General features: G+C 36.7%; 1 protein-coding gene across 1 annotated transcript in view; it reads left to right on the top strand.

Annotated features, from left to right (window-relative positions):
- Positions 1-17,468, top strand: part of PDE8B (phosphodiesterase 8B) — a 70,473-nt gene that overhangs the window by 31,894 nt on the left and 21,111 nt on the right. The window contains exons 2-8 of the mRNA XM_017808086.1: positions 199-258; positions 4,953-5,143; positions 6,419-6,478; positions 8,410-8,467; positions 12,761-12,849; positions 16,342-16,420; positions 16,905-17,045. Of these exons, the coding sequence (XP_017663575.1) occupies positions 199-258; positions 4,953-5,143; positions 6,419-6,478; positions 8,410-8,467; positions 12,761-12,849; positions 16,342-16,420; positions 16,905-17,045 (678 nt within the window). The remainder of the gene's footprint in view (positions 1-198; positions 259-4,952; positions 5,144-6,418; positions 6,479-8,409; positions 8,468-12,760; positions 12,850-16,341; positions 16,421-16,904; positions 17,046-17,468) is intronic.

Raw genomic sequence — 17,468 nt, 5'->3', positions numbered from 1 at the left:
AAATAAAGCAAAATTAGGAATTTAGTGAATATGATCATGTAAGATACACTTCAAAGCAGCCGAATTAAGGCTGCTAGTCATATGCCAGACTGCCTTTGAGCCTCTTTCGTGGTTCTGTTTTATCTTTCCTTCTTGCATGTAAAATGCTATCTTATTAAGACCTAAACTGAAAAAAATATCTGTATTGCTCTTCTTTAGCAGGCTTCAACTACAGAAATACAAGTTGGGCCCATGAGACTGACACAATACCCAATTCAGGTAAGATGCTCCTTCAGGTTCTTGATACAGCCAATTCAGTGTTAATAGTTAATAGTTATAGTTAAGTATCTTATTTTCATTTCACTTGTACTAGGATTGTGAGATGGGTAATAGGTGTTTTGCTGTATCTGATTGCTTGAGAAGAGATTTACAAGTAAATTAAGTTGGTAAACAATATGCTTAGATTTCCATTAATGTCCCATCATACTCATATGTCCTGTCAGTAGGAGTATGTGTGTATGTGCATTAACAAGGGAAAGAGCTTCCTCTGTGCATATTAAAAACTATTCAGTTCTGATATACCAAAGTGGAGAGCTTCATGGAGTTTAAGTACACATCCAGGTTTTCTGGGGTTTGCACAACAGGACAGAGAACTGTAACAGGGCAAAGAACTGTGGTTCTGCAGATCACCAATCCAAGAAATCATATGACCTCCAACAAAACAGGTTGAACTTCAGCTTAAGGAGCAACAGCTGTCACCTATACCTGCTTCTTTTTCTGTAGGTTTTATTCCTGTGACAGTAAACAAATGCCAAGTATTATTTTTTTTTTTAGCTTATAGCAGGTGTTGGAACTCTCAGATTATAGGAAATTAAATATTTTTAAGCTTTAATATTGTTCTAGTGATACGTAATTCATTTGAATTAACCTTGGAGTCAGTTAATTCTATAAAATACGGAGACATTTAGTCACCATCACTTTTTCTGTGAAAAATTTATGTGTGGAAAAAATGCTATTCTTGGGGAAACTAACTTGTATATATGCATCATAGAGCTTTACATTTTTATGACTCTATTGAGCATCTTAATTATGACTTGATCCAATGAAATATTTGTTGATATTGTAACGAGATTGTGGAACAGCGGCTTCAGCAATAGAACAGCCTTTGGTTTTGCAAGGAATTTCAACACAGAAATGTAGAACTCTTCACAGAATAATATTCTTTAAACCATGACCATCTTGAGAAAGATGCTAAAGCAGTCCTTTAGCAACTACAAATACTCTCAGTCCTTATGTCAGTGTATTGCATTGTAGAAATTGGATTTGCCAAAGTATCATCATTTCAGTGTTAGCCGTTACAAGTGAAGATTTTTCATATAAGAAGCAAAAGTAGTATTTTTTTTGTTTTTAAATCTGACATTCTCCTTGCTATCTTGACATATGTTTTTTTGTCCCTGCATAACAGAAGTGATAATCGGTGTGAAAATCCATGTTAAGTAAAGCAGAAACCATTCTTTAAGTAAAATCATTAACTGAAGAATTTTCCACAAAGACGTTCCCATACACTAACTTATTATGGTAAAGGTAAAACACTTCATGTAAAGCCACCTTCTTTGTTTGTGGAACACACCATATTGCCTCAGATAATTTGGCAAGTGTTACACACATCCATACCTCTAAAAAATGTGTGCTAATCTTTTATTCCATCGTAACAATGCAATTACATGTTTCTCTGTGCAGTGCAAACAGCTACGGAATATCACATTTTAAATGTCTGTTTGTGGGTGATTAATAATGTTTACAATTGTCTGAGAAGCAAGTTCAGTTTGTTAAAACAATTGCCACTGGGACTTTTCTACTTTTCTTAACAAAGTTCATTTTATTCTGGTGTGTGTTTTATGCTATTGTGGGACACCTGTGCCAACCTTGAAATGGCACACATTTTTTGTCTGAGAGGTGACCTTACTTGTGACCTTATGGCTGTGACCTGCCATAAACCTTTTAATAGATTCCTCACTGGACTTTATGACTGTATATGTTGGAGAAAAAATCTGCTTTGGTTTATACTGGATCATGACCCAGGTGCTTCTGGCCTTAAGAGGCAAGGGGGAGAGTCTAAAGTAAATGAACAAGCCCTCGCCATCCTAACATGCCACATACAGCTTGCACATCTGCCCCAATTTTGTACCAAGGCTTGCAAATAGGAATGGTTGGATTCTGAGACCTTAGAAATGACCATGATAAAAGTACATGTAAATGTGCCCTCTCCAGAGGACAGAGGAGGTAGGTGGTTTTTATAAACATTTAGTGCACATTAAAAAGGTGTTGTATCTTGTTGCAGAAGTGTTTATTAGGGCTGATAAACGTTTGGGTGTGCACCTATTCAAATGCTTCATTTTCTCACCTTTTAGGATATTCATTTGCCATAATCTCTTTCACAACATTGACATCAAACTCCATTTCTGGTCTGATGATTTTGAAATTCCCTGATGAGCTGCAAATGAACCATGTCGGCGCACAGCATTTTGTTGTTTCCTCATGCCAATTTTTGGACTAAAATTTTTGTAACTTAATTCAGGGATACTATGTCTTTTCCACCTTAAAAGTCTCTTGCTGGGATATGATGACGTGAAAATAATTAAATAACTTCTTAAGTTGCTGTAATTTTCTGTTTTCTTTGAGTATCCTGCATGTCCTAAGCTGATGTCCCTTACTTTATTTCAAGCTCTTTAGGGAAAATTTCTGTCCATTTTCTATATTTGTACAATAAACTGGGAGCAAGCTGTACAATAGTTGTGTGAAGCAAGCACTTAGAAAGAGAGTAAAAAGTACATCACCGAAATTATAAAGGTCTCCATAGAGAAAGTTCATGGTGCTCCTAAACCAGGGCAGCACTGATTTTTACAGCAGCACTGGCAAATTATGCAGCGAAAGATAACTACCTGCATTTTTTTTTGCCAAGGGACACAGATCAAATTCAAGAATTTCCTTGATCGTGTTGTTTGTATGAATTGTTATACTTTTATCTTGACTTTGAGAAAGTATCTTACACTATACTTCTAGTTAGGTTATGTTTTGGTGATTAATAGTAAGCTTCATACAAATGCTAATGAGAAAGCATAGTAGTAAAACTTTAAAAAAAAGTTTAACGTTAATATTCTCGGAAGGATTTGCACACTAATAATTAGCTACCAGTGAGAGATTGGGTGGTTTAATTAAGCTGTATTATTTTACAGCTGGTAAATAATTGTATTTTGCAGTCCTTTCTTTCCAAACTGGGAGTGCTGAGAGAAGGAAGATAAAAAATATGCACACCCCTATGCCAAATTTTTCTGAACCATATTGTTTCAAACAAAGGAACAAAATAAAACTAATGGCAGCTGGAACCAAACAGAAGATTATATCTGAGTAGGCACTTCACCCAAGAATGGGCAGACAAAGTCTGCAGCTTGACCACATCGCTGCTTTCCATCACTTTGATGGCTGGAAAAAAAATCAGGCATTAGGTAGAATGGCAACACTTACCTCGGATGTTGTGTGTCAGTAAACCAAATCTAGGTATTATTAGTTGCAATCAAAACTGTTTCTAATAAATTGAAATTTCCTAATTTGTTTCTTAATAATTATGGAAATTCTGAGCACATAATTTTCTTCCACTGTTTAATGAAATCTTGACTGGTGGTTCTGTCACAGTAACACTGATTGATTTTTTAATTGTTTAGAATTCAACAATCCAGACAGCTCAGGATAAGAGGAAAGATATGCTCACCTTTTCTAACTGCTAGACTGACGGTGTTGAAATTCATGGGCTGACATCACAGCTGCACAAAGCAGCACAGATGAAAGGTTACTGACTTCTCTTGTGGGCATTTGGAGCAAAATTTTGCAAATTTTTCACAGACAGGTTGTTTCATTGAAGTCAGGTATGACTTTTATTTGTGAAATGAACAGGATTTTGCTTTATAAGTGATTACTCTGTAGCTGCTGCCTTTCAGTGCAATTTAAATAGCTGTGGATAAACTTTTGACTTTGTGAGCCCTTCTTTTTCACAGTATATTTGCACTAAATTAGCCCTTTTCTTCATCTGACACACAGAGCAGCATGGTTAGTTACCTGTCGCTATGGTAAATATATGCAAATTGTAATGAGGAATGTCTACATGACTTGTGTGCCTTGCTGAATAAATTGTACTCTGATAATGTATGTATTATAGAAATGGATAGTCTCTCCTAAAAACATTTTCTCTTACATGAGAAGCACAGAAATACAGCCGTTTTCAGTCTCTATTCTGCGTGTCAGTTAGCAAACAGGCTTCCTACAGCATCTCCTTGCTTTTCAGAATGGCACCTCAGTACACATCCTATCCAATTTTGCGTGAGCAGTTCCTTAAGTGTTCAGCTGAAATTGTTGAAACTACCTCATATATTCAGGGACAATTTGGGACAATTTATTGAGTACAAAATTGTGATGTTTGATTTTCCCCCCCACACACCTAATCCTATCCAAACCTGCTCTTTTCAGTATTGAAATAATATTGGTTATGAATAAAACTGTGCTATGTTAATTGTTTGTCCCTATTCAGGGAAAAGTGATGATTAGTTGCATTTCAGACAGTTCCTTACAATCAAAAGTGTGCATAGCTTGGATGGCCTGATGGGAGTGGCAATGATGTTTGAACACTCTGGGTGATTACTGAATGAATTGGAACAGGAGGTAGGAAAAAATCATCATCTAGCGAGCTAGTTTTGTCCTGAAAACCAGACCTACTCAATTAACTATTGATTATCCATTGATGACCTCTCTATCCATTAAGAAAGTTGTACTACTGCATCAGCTGCTTTACAAGCTGTGCTTCAGCCTTCCCATTTTCAGACTCAATCTTTCATAGAGCAGAAGTGTTTGTTAAGATTTGCACCATGCAGAGGACTACTTTGTGTGTTTAATGTGGTGCTGCTGTTTTGCATCCTTTGCAGGTTTTGCTCATCTTTGCAAAAGAAGACAACCAAAGCAATGGTTTCTGGTGGGCTTGTGACAGAGCTGGATACAGGTGCAATATTGCCTGGACTCCAGAGTCAGCACTTGAATGTTTTCTTGATAAGCACCAGGAAATAATTGTTATAGATCACAGGAACTCCAGATACTTTGATGCAGAAGATATCTGCAGGTAACTTAAATGACCTTATGCTTCTCTTGAGCTTCGGAATATATTGTACAAAACAAAACCTCTGAATTTTAAAACAAAAATAGTGAAAAAGAAACAAAAATGAACACCCAAAATTACAAGAAAGTGGAAGTTGGGGAACAGAGACTAGGAGGTTTGCATAAATCTGTAAGAGAATAACAATATGACAACTACACTTTTTGCAAAGATGAATTGCAGAATTGTCTCTAGGTCATGGGCTTCTATCAGAGCATAAGCCAGAGCTGTTGTGAAATTATTCCCTTCTATCTGTGTCTGTTTTTTTCCTGGCTTACTGCTACAGCAAAGTTTGAAACTGCAGACTTCAAAGGAGCATGTTTGCCCACTAGGTCAGGCACTGCCAGTTCTCTGTAGAACTTCACATCACTCCTCTGGTCCACATGATTCTATCTAAGCAGCGTTTGTGCACTTGCAAGTCCTTAATATTGGGATGCTTTGCTAAAATACACTGTTTCAGCTGAAGAATACATTTTGCACCATACTGTACTTCTAGTCTACCATGACCTGAAATTTGCCATGTTTATGACAAGGGGCATTTCAATGCTCAAATACTCGTGCTGATGTAAGTTTTTCTGAAAGACCAACAAACAGAAATAAAGATCATTTATTCAGGACAGTGTGATATGAGTGAAAAACTTACTTTTCACCTGTAAAAAGTGAATGGGGTGTTCTGGTAATTGGTTGTAATTTTTTTTCAGTTTCCCAATACTATGCAAGGTGCTAAATTTTGTTTATTCAGCAATTAATAAATGATAGTCTGTCATAATTTGCTATACCCACTTTTCTTACTTGCATACCTCAAAAGCACTTCTCACTCTCTAAAGAAAATTTTAGAATGTCTAGAAGGACAGTGGTAAATATGAGAAGTGGTAGAGATTCTTGTTTAAATTAGCTAGCGGGTATTAAAATGTGCTGGATTTCTCAACTCACGCATTCAGGGCAGTCTGCCTCAAATAAGTTGAGTACACAGGGCAAACAAAGAGTGGGTTTGAAAAGCTGCTGTTTGTGCTATGTATTTTTGGAGCTCTTGCCTTTCGCACTGCATAGAGCAAAAGGAATCTAGCAGTAAAATGAAAATGGTTTGTCTAAGTGGGGATAGGTAGATTTGGCAGTGCAGTATCCTGTTTTCTAGCCTCAATGGTGTCTTTCAGTCATAGTTTCATTTATATTTTCAGTGAAGATACTCAGAGTAACATTGAGAAAGCACTGAGTGTAGCTGAGAAATTTTTGTTTCCTCAGGTCTATTCGTGCTGTAGAGCCATCAGAGCATACTGTAATACTTGCTGTGGTTCCACGCATGTAAGTATTACTGATTTGTGAGAGATTTTTATTTTACTTTATAAGAATATTATGCATAATAGTTATCTAATAACAGAAAGCATCTTACTAACAAGTTTAACAGAGTAAGTTTAATAATTTTCACCTGAAATGGGCTAGTGATGTTTTATGTTTTATTTGAGTGTTTGATAACTTTCCTTTCATGCACACTAGTATTATCCCTATCAGGTTCAGAATGGTTTGTATACTAAGAAAATTAGAAAGATATATGTTAGTTTCTAAAAGAAAAAAAAATCCAAACCAAAACCAGAAAGCTGTATATTACTTTCTAAAGGAAATAACTAGGTCAATTAACACACTGTGTTTTTTAGGGAACGAGGTAATGGAGCAAAATTCAATCCTATTTATGCTATAATTACCAGAATGTTATCCTGAAATCCTTATTCAGTAATTCATACTCCACGTGTTCAGGGAGAGTTCTTACTGACTTAAATACATCTTCATCAAATACCTTCAGACACCCTGATTGGAACTCTACACACTACTGAATCCATTGTCATTTTAATAATTTCCTAGATCAGTTAAAATATTAGGAAATAGAGTGACAAGAGAACTATTCCTGTCAAGATTCAAAAATAGACTAAATTTGCTGCTGAGCAAGATTTTACAACTTGCTTCACCTTTTTCTTAATAACTTTTTTTGAGATTATTTCTAAGAGGATATCACAGGATGTCTTTTATTCTCTTTCTTTTTGTAATCCCCTGACTGTGAAGAGACACAGGACTTCTGTAGAGGATCTGTCAGGTTTGCTGTAGGAATAACTATCAGGTTGTAGTAATAGCTGCAGATACCTATAAAAGAAGACTGTAGCATCAACTTCTGTAATTGTATGATTTTATGTATGTATTTTATGCAAAAGTGTTCTCACTGAGTTAGTTATGTTTAGATAACTTGTCAAATTTATACCATCTAATTCTTTAATGTTGTGTGACCATACAATATACCAGTCGTTTTTAATGTCTGTACTGATGATCTGGATGAGGGAATTGAATGCACCCTCAGTCATTCTGCAGATGACACAGAACTGAGTGGAAGTGTTGATCTGCTGGAGAGTAGGAAGGCTCTGCAGAGGGATCTGGACAGGCTGGATTGATGGGCTGAGGCCAATGGTATGAGGTTCAACAAGGCCAAGTCCTGGGTCCTGCCCTTGGGTCACAACAACCCCAGGCAGCACCACAGGCAGGGGGAGGAGTGGCTGGAAAGTGTACCAGCAGAAAAGGACACCCCCATGGGTGCTGGTTAAACAGTAGCTGAACATGAGCCAGCAGTGCCCAGGTGGCCAAGGAGGCCAATGGTATCCTGGCCTGTATCAGAAATAGCACGGCCAGCAGGACCAGGGAAGTGGTCCTCCCCTGCGCTTGGCACTGGTGAGGCCACATCTCAAATCCTGTGTCCAGTTCTGAGCCCCTCAATTCAAGAAGGACATTAAGGTGCTGGAGTGAGTCCAGAGAAGAACAGAGCTGGGGAAGGGGCTGGAGCATATGAGGAGTGACCGAAGGAGCTGGGGGTGTTTAGTCTGGAGAAAAGGAGGCTTGGAGTGGGGACCTTATAGCTCCCTACAGCCACCTGAAAGGAGGTTGTAGCGGGGTGAGGCTCAGTCTTTTCTCTCAAGTAGTAAGGGATCTGACAAGAGGAAATAACCTCAAGTTGTGCCAAGGGAGGTTTAGATTAGATATTATGAAAAATTTCTTCACTGAAAGGATTGCAAAGCATTGGACCAGGCTGCCCAGGAATCACCATCCCTGGATATACTTAGAGGACGTGTAGACATGGTACTTGGGACATGGTTTAGTGGTGGACTTGACAGTGCAGGGTTAAAGATTGGACTCGATGATCTTAACAGTCTTTTCCAACCTGAATGATTCTATGATTCTGTGATTTTGTTTCGCAGATCTGCTGACCAAGAAGAGACCTCTGTTCTTCCCCTTCTTGATGCAGGCTTTGATAGGGTAAGTATAATTTGCTCATGTAATATAGAAACCATATAGTAACTTCATAAATTACAGACACTTCTACTTCCTCAAACTGAAAACTATACATCCTCTTCCGTCAAAAATTTATTGATAAGAAACCTGTGACAGTTGATTTGGTATTCTTTTCAACAATGTATTCCAGAAGCATGTGAAATAAGAGACTCTGTGATTTAGCTAATCCTTTCAGAATAGCAAGAGTACTGAAATTAATTTCTTGTGGTCTGACTGGGCAGTGAGTGGGTTTTGTTTATGACTGCATTAAAAAACAATGATGGGAGACTGATGAACATGTGCTGCATATTGCAGCATACTGACTAGTCACCCCAACATCTCTGCGTGTCTCAGAATGCTGGGATTCCTCTTCCAATGGGACTACAAACCTGGTCCAGCTCCTGATGTGAAGAAGAATTTATTTTTTTTTCCCATGAGGTTTGTTGTCCTGGTTTGCACCAGTTCTCAGGACAGAGTTAGAAGCTCTCCTGTACAGGCAGCAGAAGTAAAGATAACTGTTCATACTGTTTCTCAAAACATCTTTGTAGGAGAGAGCAGAAAAGCAGGAGTTCTCAGCTCTGAATATCTGGGTTTCTTACCCTCTTCTAATCTTTGTGTGAATGTCTTTGGATGGGCATGAATGTTATGTTGCTATATTATAAATCAGCGGTATTATTTAAGTTCATAAGGAGTTATGTACTTAGGCAACAGAAGCACATCAGTGGACACTGTAATTAGAGAGATTTAACTATATATTGTCCTAAATATACATATAGTTAGGACAATGAATTGTAGTAAGGAATATCAGAGAAGGAGTGGAATTAGGTAGAATCTCATGCTCAGATGCTCGGATGTCCAGTATCTGAGCTAACTCACATTCAGCTCAAGTTTGTTTACATAGCAGAACATGCACCAGAATTACCATTTTCAGATCATCTCAAAATAAAAAGAGATACTAGGTCTTGCCTCTCCTGCCAGGGTGTTGTGGGGGCAAATGATTTGAAGGTCAAAGCCTTTCTAAAGCACATAGACACTCTGAAAATTGGAAAAGGTGAATCTAAGAGAAAGGTCAGCTCAAGAATGGCAGTACTTTCTTAGTGATCTCTCTCTCAAAAAAAAAAAAAAAAGCTTTCATAGTTTTCAAAGCAAACTTTATTACTTCTCAGTTCTAATGTTTCATTTTAAAATTATGCAGGAAAATGTTTCATGAGCTAGATTATAACTGTAGGTGTAGTACTGAGTAAAACCAGAGGAGACACTCTGCAGCATCGAGACACATTCCAGGGGCACACTGTCTGCCTAGGAAAATAAAATCTTTTTGCACCTGACAGCTGCTCTAATCATTCCCTCTTGCTGTCCCAAATTTATCAGAGAGCTTGTGCAATATAATAACTCCCTATTGGAATTATTTTCAAGACTTTAAAACACATCTGATGTCAAACATTCCATTTTTGCAGTGGTATAGACATAGGAACTATTTCTGCTTGGATAAATAGGGATCAGTAAGGACTAAATCCATTAACACATGAAACTGCCCCACACAAAGATTTAAAAATACCCTTCTTCAAGAGAGATGGTATTTGTAGGGAATCTCTTCCTCTGGAGCAAAAATGAAATTTATTTTTGGAAAATCATACCTGTTTAAATAATAATTTTTTCTTGTTTACTTATTTCTGTTTTTTCTTCCTCCTTCTCAAGAAAGTCTATTTTATTGCATCTTCTGATTTTCCCCCTATATCATTAACCACTTTTGTGTTTGTGTATTAATGCTGTTCTTAGTCCAGTATATTAATTATGTTGATTTTTTTTTTCCTCTCAACCTCATAAATCTAATAGTGGTGGCCTACTTAGGATGGACTAATTTGAATAAGTGATTTAGCTTCCTGACTGATTTTTAGCACTGATTTAAATCAGCAAACAGGGGATCTGAATGTTTGCAATTATTGAATTACAGTCTTGTCTTGTATTTTGAACTTTTTTCCTAAACAAATGTTGATTCTCATTCTCATTCTCAGATACTATTAAAACTCTCTGGATTGGAACAAAAGAAGTTTTTAATGTTAAACCTAGTACCAATTGCTAAGCAGGAAGAATAATGTACTCCTACTAGCTAATGATTCTAGTGGCTTGTGTGAAGTTCTGTATAGAGCAACAATGGAATCCAATTATAATGAAGTAAAAAATAATTTAAGGGTATATGTTAGTTAAATGAAAATATACTGTATAAATATGAAACTTTTTAAAAAGAAATTGTTGTTGTCTGCCTCTAATATTTGAGAGGGGCAGAGATTAAAAAAAGGAAATGTTTCCTGCTATTTTCAGGTCCCAATTGATTTCTTTGCTTTGAGTCAGCCAGTGAATGAATGGCATCAGCCCTGTAAACTTAAATAAACTGATTCTGTACATCTGCAGAAGACTATACAACACCCAAGAGCAGGTTTAGCACTTCAGTAAGCTGCAGTTCTTGGTTCTTAGCCAAAGATTTGTGCCAAGAGTTTTGTCAGTAAACAGCAGGGTTTAATTTTGTCAGTAAACTGCACTGCTTTAAAAAGCTGTTTATAAAGAGACTTACTATATTCTAGTAAGTCTAGTTTATAAAATAAGATTGCCATCAATGATAAATTTTATATTATTGATAGATTTGTTCTTATATTGTTTTAAATTTAGCACAAAATTGAATATTTAAAAGAGCACCCTAAAACTGAAAATCTAAATCTACAGTGCTATAGAAGAGAAGTTTGTTTGCAGACAGTTTGTTATGCAAAAACACAATGCTATTTGCACCTTTGCTTCTGCCAACTTGATACTGTGTGTTTTGTTTTCCCTTAGTGTGTGAAGTGAGAGTTACAGAAATACTTTAAGATCTTTGCATTAAGGAGTGAAACAGACTCATGCTGACAGTTGTTTTTAATTTTATTTTTTTACATTTTGCTTAAAACTTGGAATTAAGCCATTGGTCCCCACAGGTTTTATACAGGAGAGAAGCACAGATTTCCTAAAAGCTATTTTTCGTTCCTTGGAGGTTTGCATGCTACCTCTTGACTCTGCATGCAGCTGTGCTGTGAGAACTAGTGACAACACAGGGTATTTCATGTGGTAACTAAAGTCAGTGCATGTGATCATCAATAAACTTTATTTGAAGTCAAAGAATCTACTTCTTTTGTAGCAATGTAAAATTTCTGATTTCAGCAGGATCAAGCACAAGACCTTTTAGATTACTACCTGTGCCTGACAAAGAGAGGACAAGATCTCTCCTGTCTGGAGTAAAAGTTTGTTCACTGTTGTTAGCATGCTCCTTACATTACATACTTTTCTGCACTTCTGAAATCACATTGACAGCTCAGTGAGATTACTTGTGAATCAGAGTCACTTCTGAGCTTTAGCTACAATATTTGCTTGGGAAAAAATGCCAAATAATTTTTTTTTCTCTCTGTTTTTTAGCATGAATGTTTTATGTCTCTAAGGTTTTCCATTCTGAATTAAGGATAGATGTTCCAAATGAAACATCAAGGCAATACTGGTTTTGTGTAAGACTGTTTTGGGGTTTTTTTTTTAGATTTTCTGTTTCTAACTGGGTTGCTAGAACCAAATGGAAAAATCCACAGTTGAGGTTTTAGCATATTTTATACTTGTTTTGTACTTAGATAGCCATGTTGTCTTAAAAACTAGGAACTCATTCCTGAGGAACAGATGATTACTCAACACAAAAGGTACAACAAAAGCTTATTTCTACAGAATCACAAGATGGTTGAGGTTGGAAGGGTCCTTGGGGGTCATCTACCCAATCTCCCTACTGAAGTAGAGACACCTGAGGTAGCTTGCCCAGGACCATGCCACACAGCTTTTGAAGATCTTCAAATCATCCTGGGCAACCTATGCCAGTGCTTGGTCACCCTCACAGTAAAAAAAAAAGTGTTGCCTGATATTCAGAGGTAATCTCCTGTGGTTCTGTTTGTACCTGTTGCCTCTGGTCCTGTCACTGGGCACCACTGGAAAGAGGCTGGCTCTGTCCTCTTACAATCACTCTTCAGATATTTATGTACCTTGATGAGTTCCCCACCTCAGCCTCCTGTTCTCCAGGCTGAACAGTCCCATCCAGACTGAACAGTCCCAGCTCTCTCAACCTTTCCCCACAGAAGAGGTGCTTAATCACCCTTGTGGCCCTTTGCTGGCCTCATGCCAGCTCTCTTTATAAGGTCAGAGTTTTAAATGCAGGAACAGAAATAACAGTTTAAAACCATTCCGATCTATTTCATGCACTCTTGATTTGTTTTCCAGCAATTCATGGAGAACAGCAGTGTAACTGCTTGTTACAATGAACTGCTTCAAATAGAGCATGGGGAAGTGCGATCTCAGTTCAAATTACGGTATGTAGAAGTGTAAGAAACTGCAAACATCAACCTTTTGGTCTAAGTAATCATATCAGGTTGCTTCTTGCTTCTTCCCAGCTATGCATATGTGTGTTTTGCATGTGCATGTTAACTAATACACTTTTGTATTTTCTCCTTCTGTTATTTTGTAAAGGACAAACTTAAGTGTCTTAGTAATTGGTACCCTGAGAATGCTTGGTCAAAAACTGTGAATTTACACGATGGTAGAACTTCACAAAGTCGTTCTTGATCTTGTGTGTCTAAGATTTTATATTTAATAGATTGAGCTGAATGCAATCTTGATTATTTTCTTGCTTGGGCAAAACTTGGTGGGTCAGGAGCACAGTTTTTTATCATAATGAGAAAATAAATTACTTTCATTCTCTTATCACTTTTTCCTAAATGTGATTAATTTCATGTTTAATATAGTTGCTTATGCATGCATGTAGATACTTTTGCAATGCAAGTACATGAAAGAAAAAGCCCTAGAAGTTGAGTGTAATGCAGAGGAGGGGTCATTCTCTGTGTCTTAAATTCCAGTAACAGAAAATACTACCATTTTTCCACAGGTTTCAGTGACTCTGTTTAAGAAATAGATTTTTGAAGATTTTCTTTGCAAACTGATCCCTAAATGACTTCATATTTTCAAGTGATTGTGTGTTTGTGCATGCAGAATGCAATTATAATAAAATTTCCAGGGAAAAAGTCTAATTTGGGCTTACACAATTTTAATAGTTGTTTTCTAAAACTCAGCAGGAGAATAAAGCAGCTATGACATTTTAGAAGTTAAATTTTAGCAGTTAATTATTAGTTGTGGTGGTCCTGACTTGGTTCGTTGTTAGTTGCAAATGCAAGATTAAATAAGCATCTTCTGAATGAAGTCAGCGTAGATCAGAAACATCAATTTTATATGGACAGATTAAGCTGTCATTTAAACACACAACGCTTGTATTTCATATTTTATTTCAAGAACAAGATCCAAATACATTTTGTGCATCTCTACATGAGTAGTATCAAATATGAATGCAAATAATTAGAACTCCAAGCCAGGGAGCATGATTCATATTGGCTACCATATTTTTCCGTAAGTTCATTTACAGCCGTTAAAGTTCATTAAAATTGGAAGGAAACAATGTCAGTCCCCGATGGCATTTCATCTACTGACAGTTCTTTCATCCATATTGTTTATGGAAACAGCAGCAATTCTGCTTGCTCTTGCTCTTTTGTATGGAGTTACATAAACTGTGAGCCTACTTCATTTTAATTTATGTAAATAATATTATATAAAATTCATCCTGTGTTATCATGTCTTTTGTATATTGATAATAAACATTATATATATTTTTGTGGATTTATATGTATCCACATCACCTCTGAACACGACTCTTTTGGGAACCTTTGGCAGCACTGTAAAATACTATGGAAAGAAAAGGTGGTATCTTTGGGTTTGCTACTGCCACTACGAGATGCAGTCCCAGAATAATTAAGTAAAGAGTTTAACAGATGTAGGCCCAATATAGCTAAGCAGCTAAACCTTGTCATCTAACAAGCACAAGTAATACTTACAAGCAACTTTTGTACTAAAATCGGGGGTTATAATGTAGCCTTTTAAAAGGTAAACTTTCTGAAAAGCTGTATTTGTAACCTGGAAAAGCTGATGTCTCATCCCTACCTCTGCCTTATTTGGCAGGTGCCATTAAAAACTAAACAGAGCTGGTATTTGGAAATGCTATTTAGTTACAATTTGTTTTTCACTCGTGGTTTAATTAAGTGGGTAAAAAAGTGTTGTACTGTATGTCTGTCTCACTTGTTGCTGGTCTGTAGGTCTTCTCTACAGCTTTGTAACAGTGAAAGGGAAGAGAATGCAGAAGGTTAGTCTATGGAATTAAACCCAGGATATTTCAAGTGTTCAGACACAAGAGAAACATGGTGAAAGAGTAGAACCAGCCCAAGAAAATAGATACGGTCATGTCAGTAGTCAGAAATGTCTTTCCTTTCCTAGCAGGGACTCTGCTTCTCCGCATTGTTGCTCCTGGTTTGAAAATTGGTTGGACATCTGTGTGTCAATCAAAAAGGATATGGGCTTGTAATTTTGCTGGCTTGATTGCCAGATCAAATGAAAATACTAAGGCTTGAATAGTGAAAACATACCTGTATGTTTTCATACAGAATGTTTACATTTGTAATGACATTTGTTCGCAGCTGTCACTGAGATAAATCTGTCACTGAGATAAATCAGTTACTTCACACAGCACAAAATCACACTTGGGAACCAGCTTGGATTGCTGGAAAATCACTTGTAAAAGCTCCTTTTATTATATGAATTGAAATACTTCTGTCATTTTCTGGATATCACTTTTTGTCTAGAAATCTTCATCAATGCAGCTACATGTCAGTGTTTCTGTGTATATCTCTTCATGCATCCTATTTGGGTTATTGTTAATTCCATGATAAGCGGAAGTAGAAACGTCCTGTATTTCTTAGTTCTCTAGTCATTGGTACTATCTCAAACTCTACTATGCAGTCTTGGAGCAAGATGTTTCTTTTAAGTAATAACTGTATACAAGAATGTTCATGCATTTTTGCTCCCTGCAGCGAGAGGCATATAAAAGGTAATTAGTTTGTCTTTAGTCCAAATCAGATGAAATACTGACATCTATCAAAGCAAGTATGCCAGGTTGTTTTTTTAGTATGCACTTTCCCTGCCCATGGCAGCGGGGTTGGAAAGAGATCTTTTTTCAGGTCCCTTTCAACCCAAACCATCCTGTGATTCTATTAGATATACTTTTTTTCCTTAGCCTTAGGAGCCTATATTAATGTTAAGGCCATTTGTGTAAATCATAATTTAAGCAACTTAAATTTTGTAGCAAGAAGACAAGGCTTTTGTTTTCATGCACTAGTTCAAGGATAGCCCTGAAAAAAAATGGGTAATAAAGATCATTTTGGCCCTTAAAAATCAGGATGTATGGAAATCAAGTCATTGCATTATTATTTGGGAGCAGGAAAATTGACATTTTTTGGACTAGAACTTTGAGATGGCTTAGATTGTTTCCTTTAACTATGTTGTATTACAGCTTCTTTGACAGTGCCAATCCATTTGCTTATTGAAAACTTTGTATATATCTGCTATGATGATTTTTGTGTTCCCAATCTTTAATGGTCACAAAACTTGTAACAGTAGCATGTTAGTTTTACTGCTAATTGTTAGTTCCTGCTGTTCAAAGCATGTATGTAGATAAAAATATACTATTAAGATGCTGCAGTGCCTATAAGCACTTTTACAATGTGATCTGCAGTAAAAGCATGTTAACAAGGCTGTCTGAGGCTGGATGTTCTGAAAAAAGTCATACTGAAGATAGTGACACGGTTTAGTCAAAACAACGGCAACTTTGTGATTCATCTACCAATAAGTACAATTTCATAATGTATTTATAGTGAACAAAATGTTCTAACAATAAAACTAATGTGCTAATCCTTTGCTAATTTCAGAGCTTGTAATGCAGTGTTTACAGCATTAGACCATTGTCAGGAAGCTGTAGAAATAACCAGTGAAGATCATGTCATTCAGGTAGGGGGGGAAACTTTAACTATTTTATAGAATTGGAAAAGAAGAACCCCAAAGAGATCTTTGCACAGTAGTTCCTGTTCTATTTCAGTATTTTAGTTTTGTTGCCCGTTAGAAAACCTTGTGGAATTAAGTGCCTAATTTTTGGATGATGCACACTGATGCCTGCTGAATAAGACTTTTCCTTCAGTAACCGTATTTAGATTATAATTTTCAGTAAAGTAATGTTGTCTATGGTAAAACCTGTATTATTCTCTTTCTGTGCTTTCTGATAGGAGGTTACATATCGCTTGCTGTGTTCAGCTTCTTACTTGAATAAAATGTTTCACCATCACATAGTATTTTTATATGAGAAACACCTAATTGTAGGGATGTGTGGTTGTGGTTTTAGCCATATAACTTGTCACACTTCGATAGTTAAATGTGAGTAATTATCCTTTAAGTACGTTTCTTTAGATACTGACAAAAGGTACTTTTGTCTTGGCAGTATGTTAACCCAGCCTTTGAACAGATGATGGGATACTGCAAGGGAGAGCTTATTGGCAAGGAACTTACTGAATTACCTAAAAGCGATAAAAACTGTGCAGATCTTTTAGACAACATAAACACATTCATTAAAAAAGGAAAGGTAAGCAAATAAAACAATCTCATTGCTATAGATTCTGCTTTATTTTTTATTTATATATTCAGCATTATTTTTCATCATTCTGGGTTTAAGAACACAAGGTGTGTTCTTCATGAGTGTACATATAAGACCACAATTCTGCTCCTTAGATGTCTAAGGACCACAACAGCCCATGTCACAGACAAGTGACTACAGATTTCATTAGCTTTGCTTTTAGGATCTGACTGAACTCTTACCGATCTGTTGGCTTAAGATCAGTATCAGAATGTTTTCTCTGTTTCCATTTTGCTTATGGGGCCTCTGGTGGTCTAGTGGTTAGGGTGCAGGACTCTCACCGCTGCGACCCGGGTTCGATCCCCAGCCCCCCGGGCAGATGGAGCTCGTCAGCCCTGTAAGGCAATCCATCTAAGAGAAGGTCACTCTAAA

The sequence above is a fragment of the Lepidothrix coronata genome, unplaced genomic scaffold (assembly GCF_001604755.1).
Source record: "Lepidothrix coronata isolate B3197 unplaced genomic scaffold, Lepidothrix_coronata-1.0 Scaffold22, whole genome shotgun sequence".
Classification (NCBI taxonomy): Eukaryota; Metazoa; Chordata; class Aves; order Passeriformes; family Pipridae; genus Lepidothrix; species Lepidothrix coronata.
This window is presented reverse-complemented; position numbering and strand designations above follow the sequence as displayed.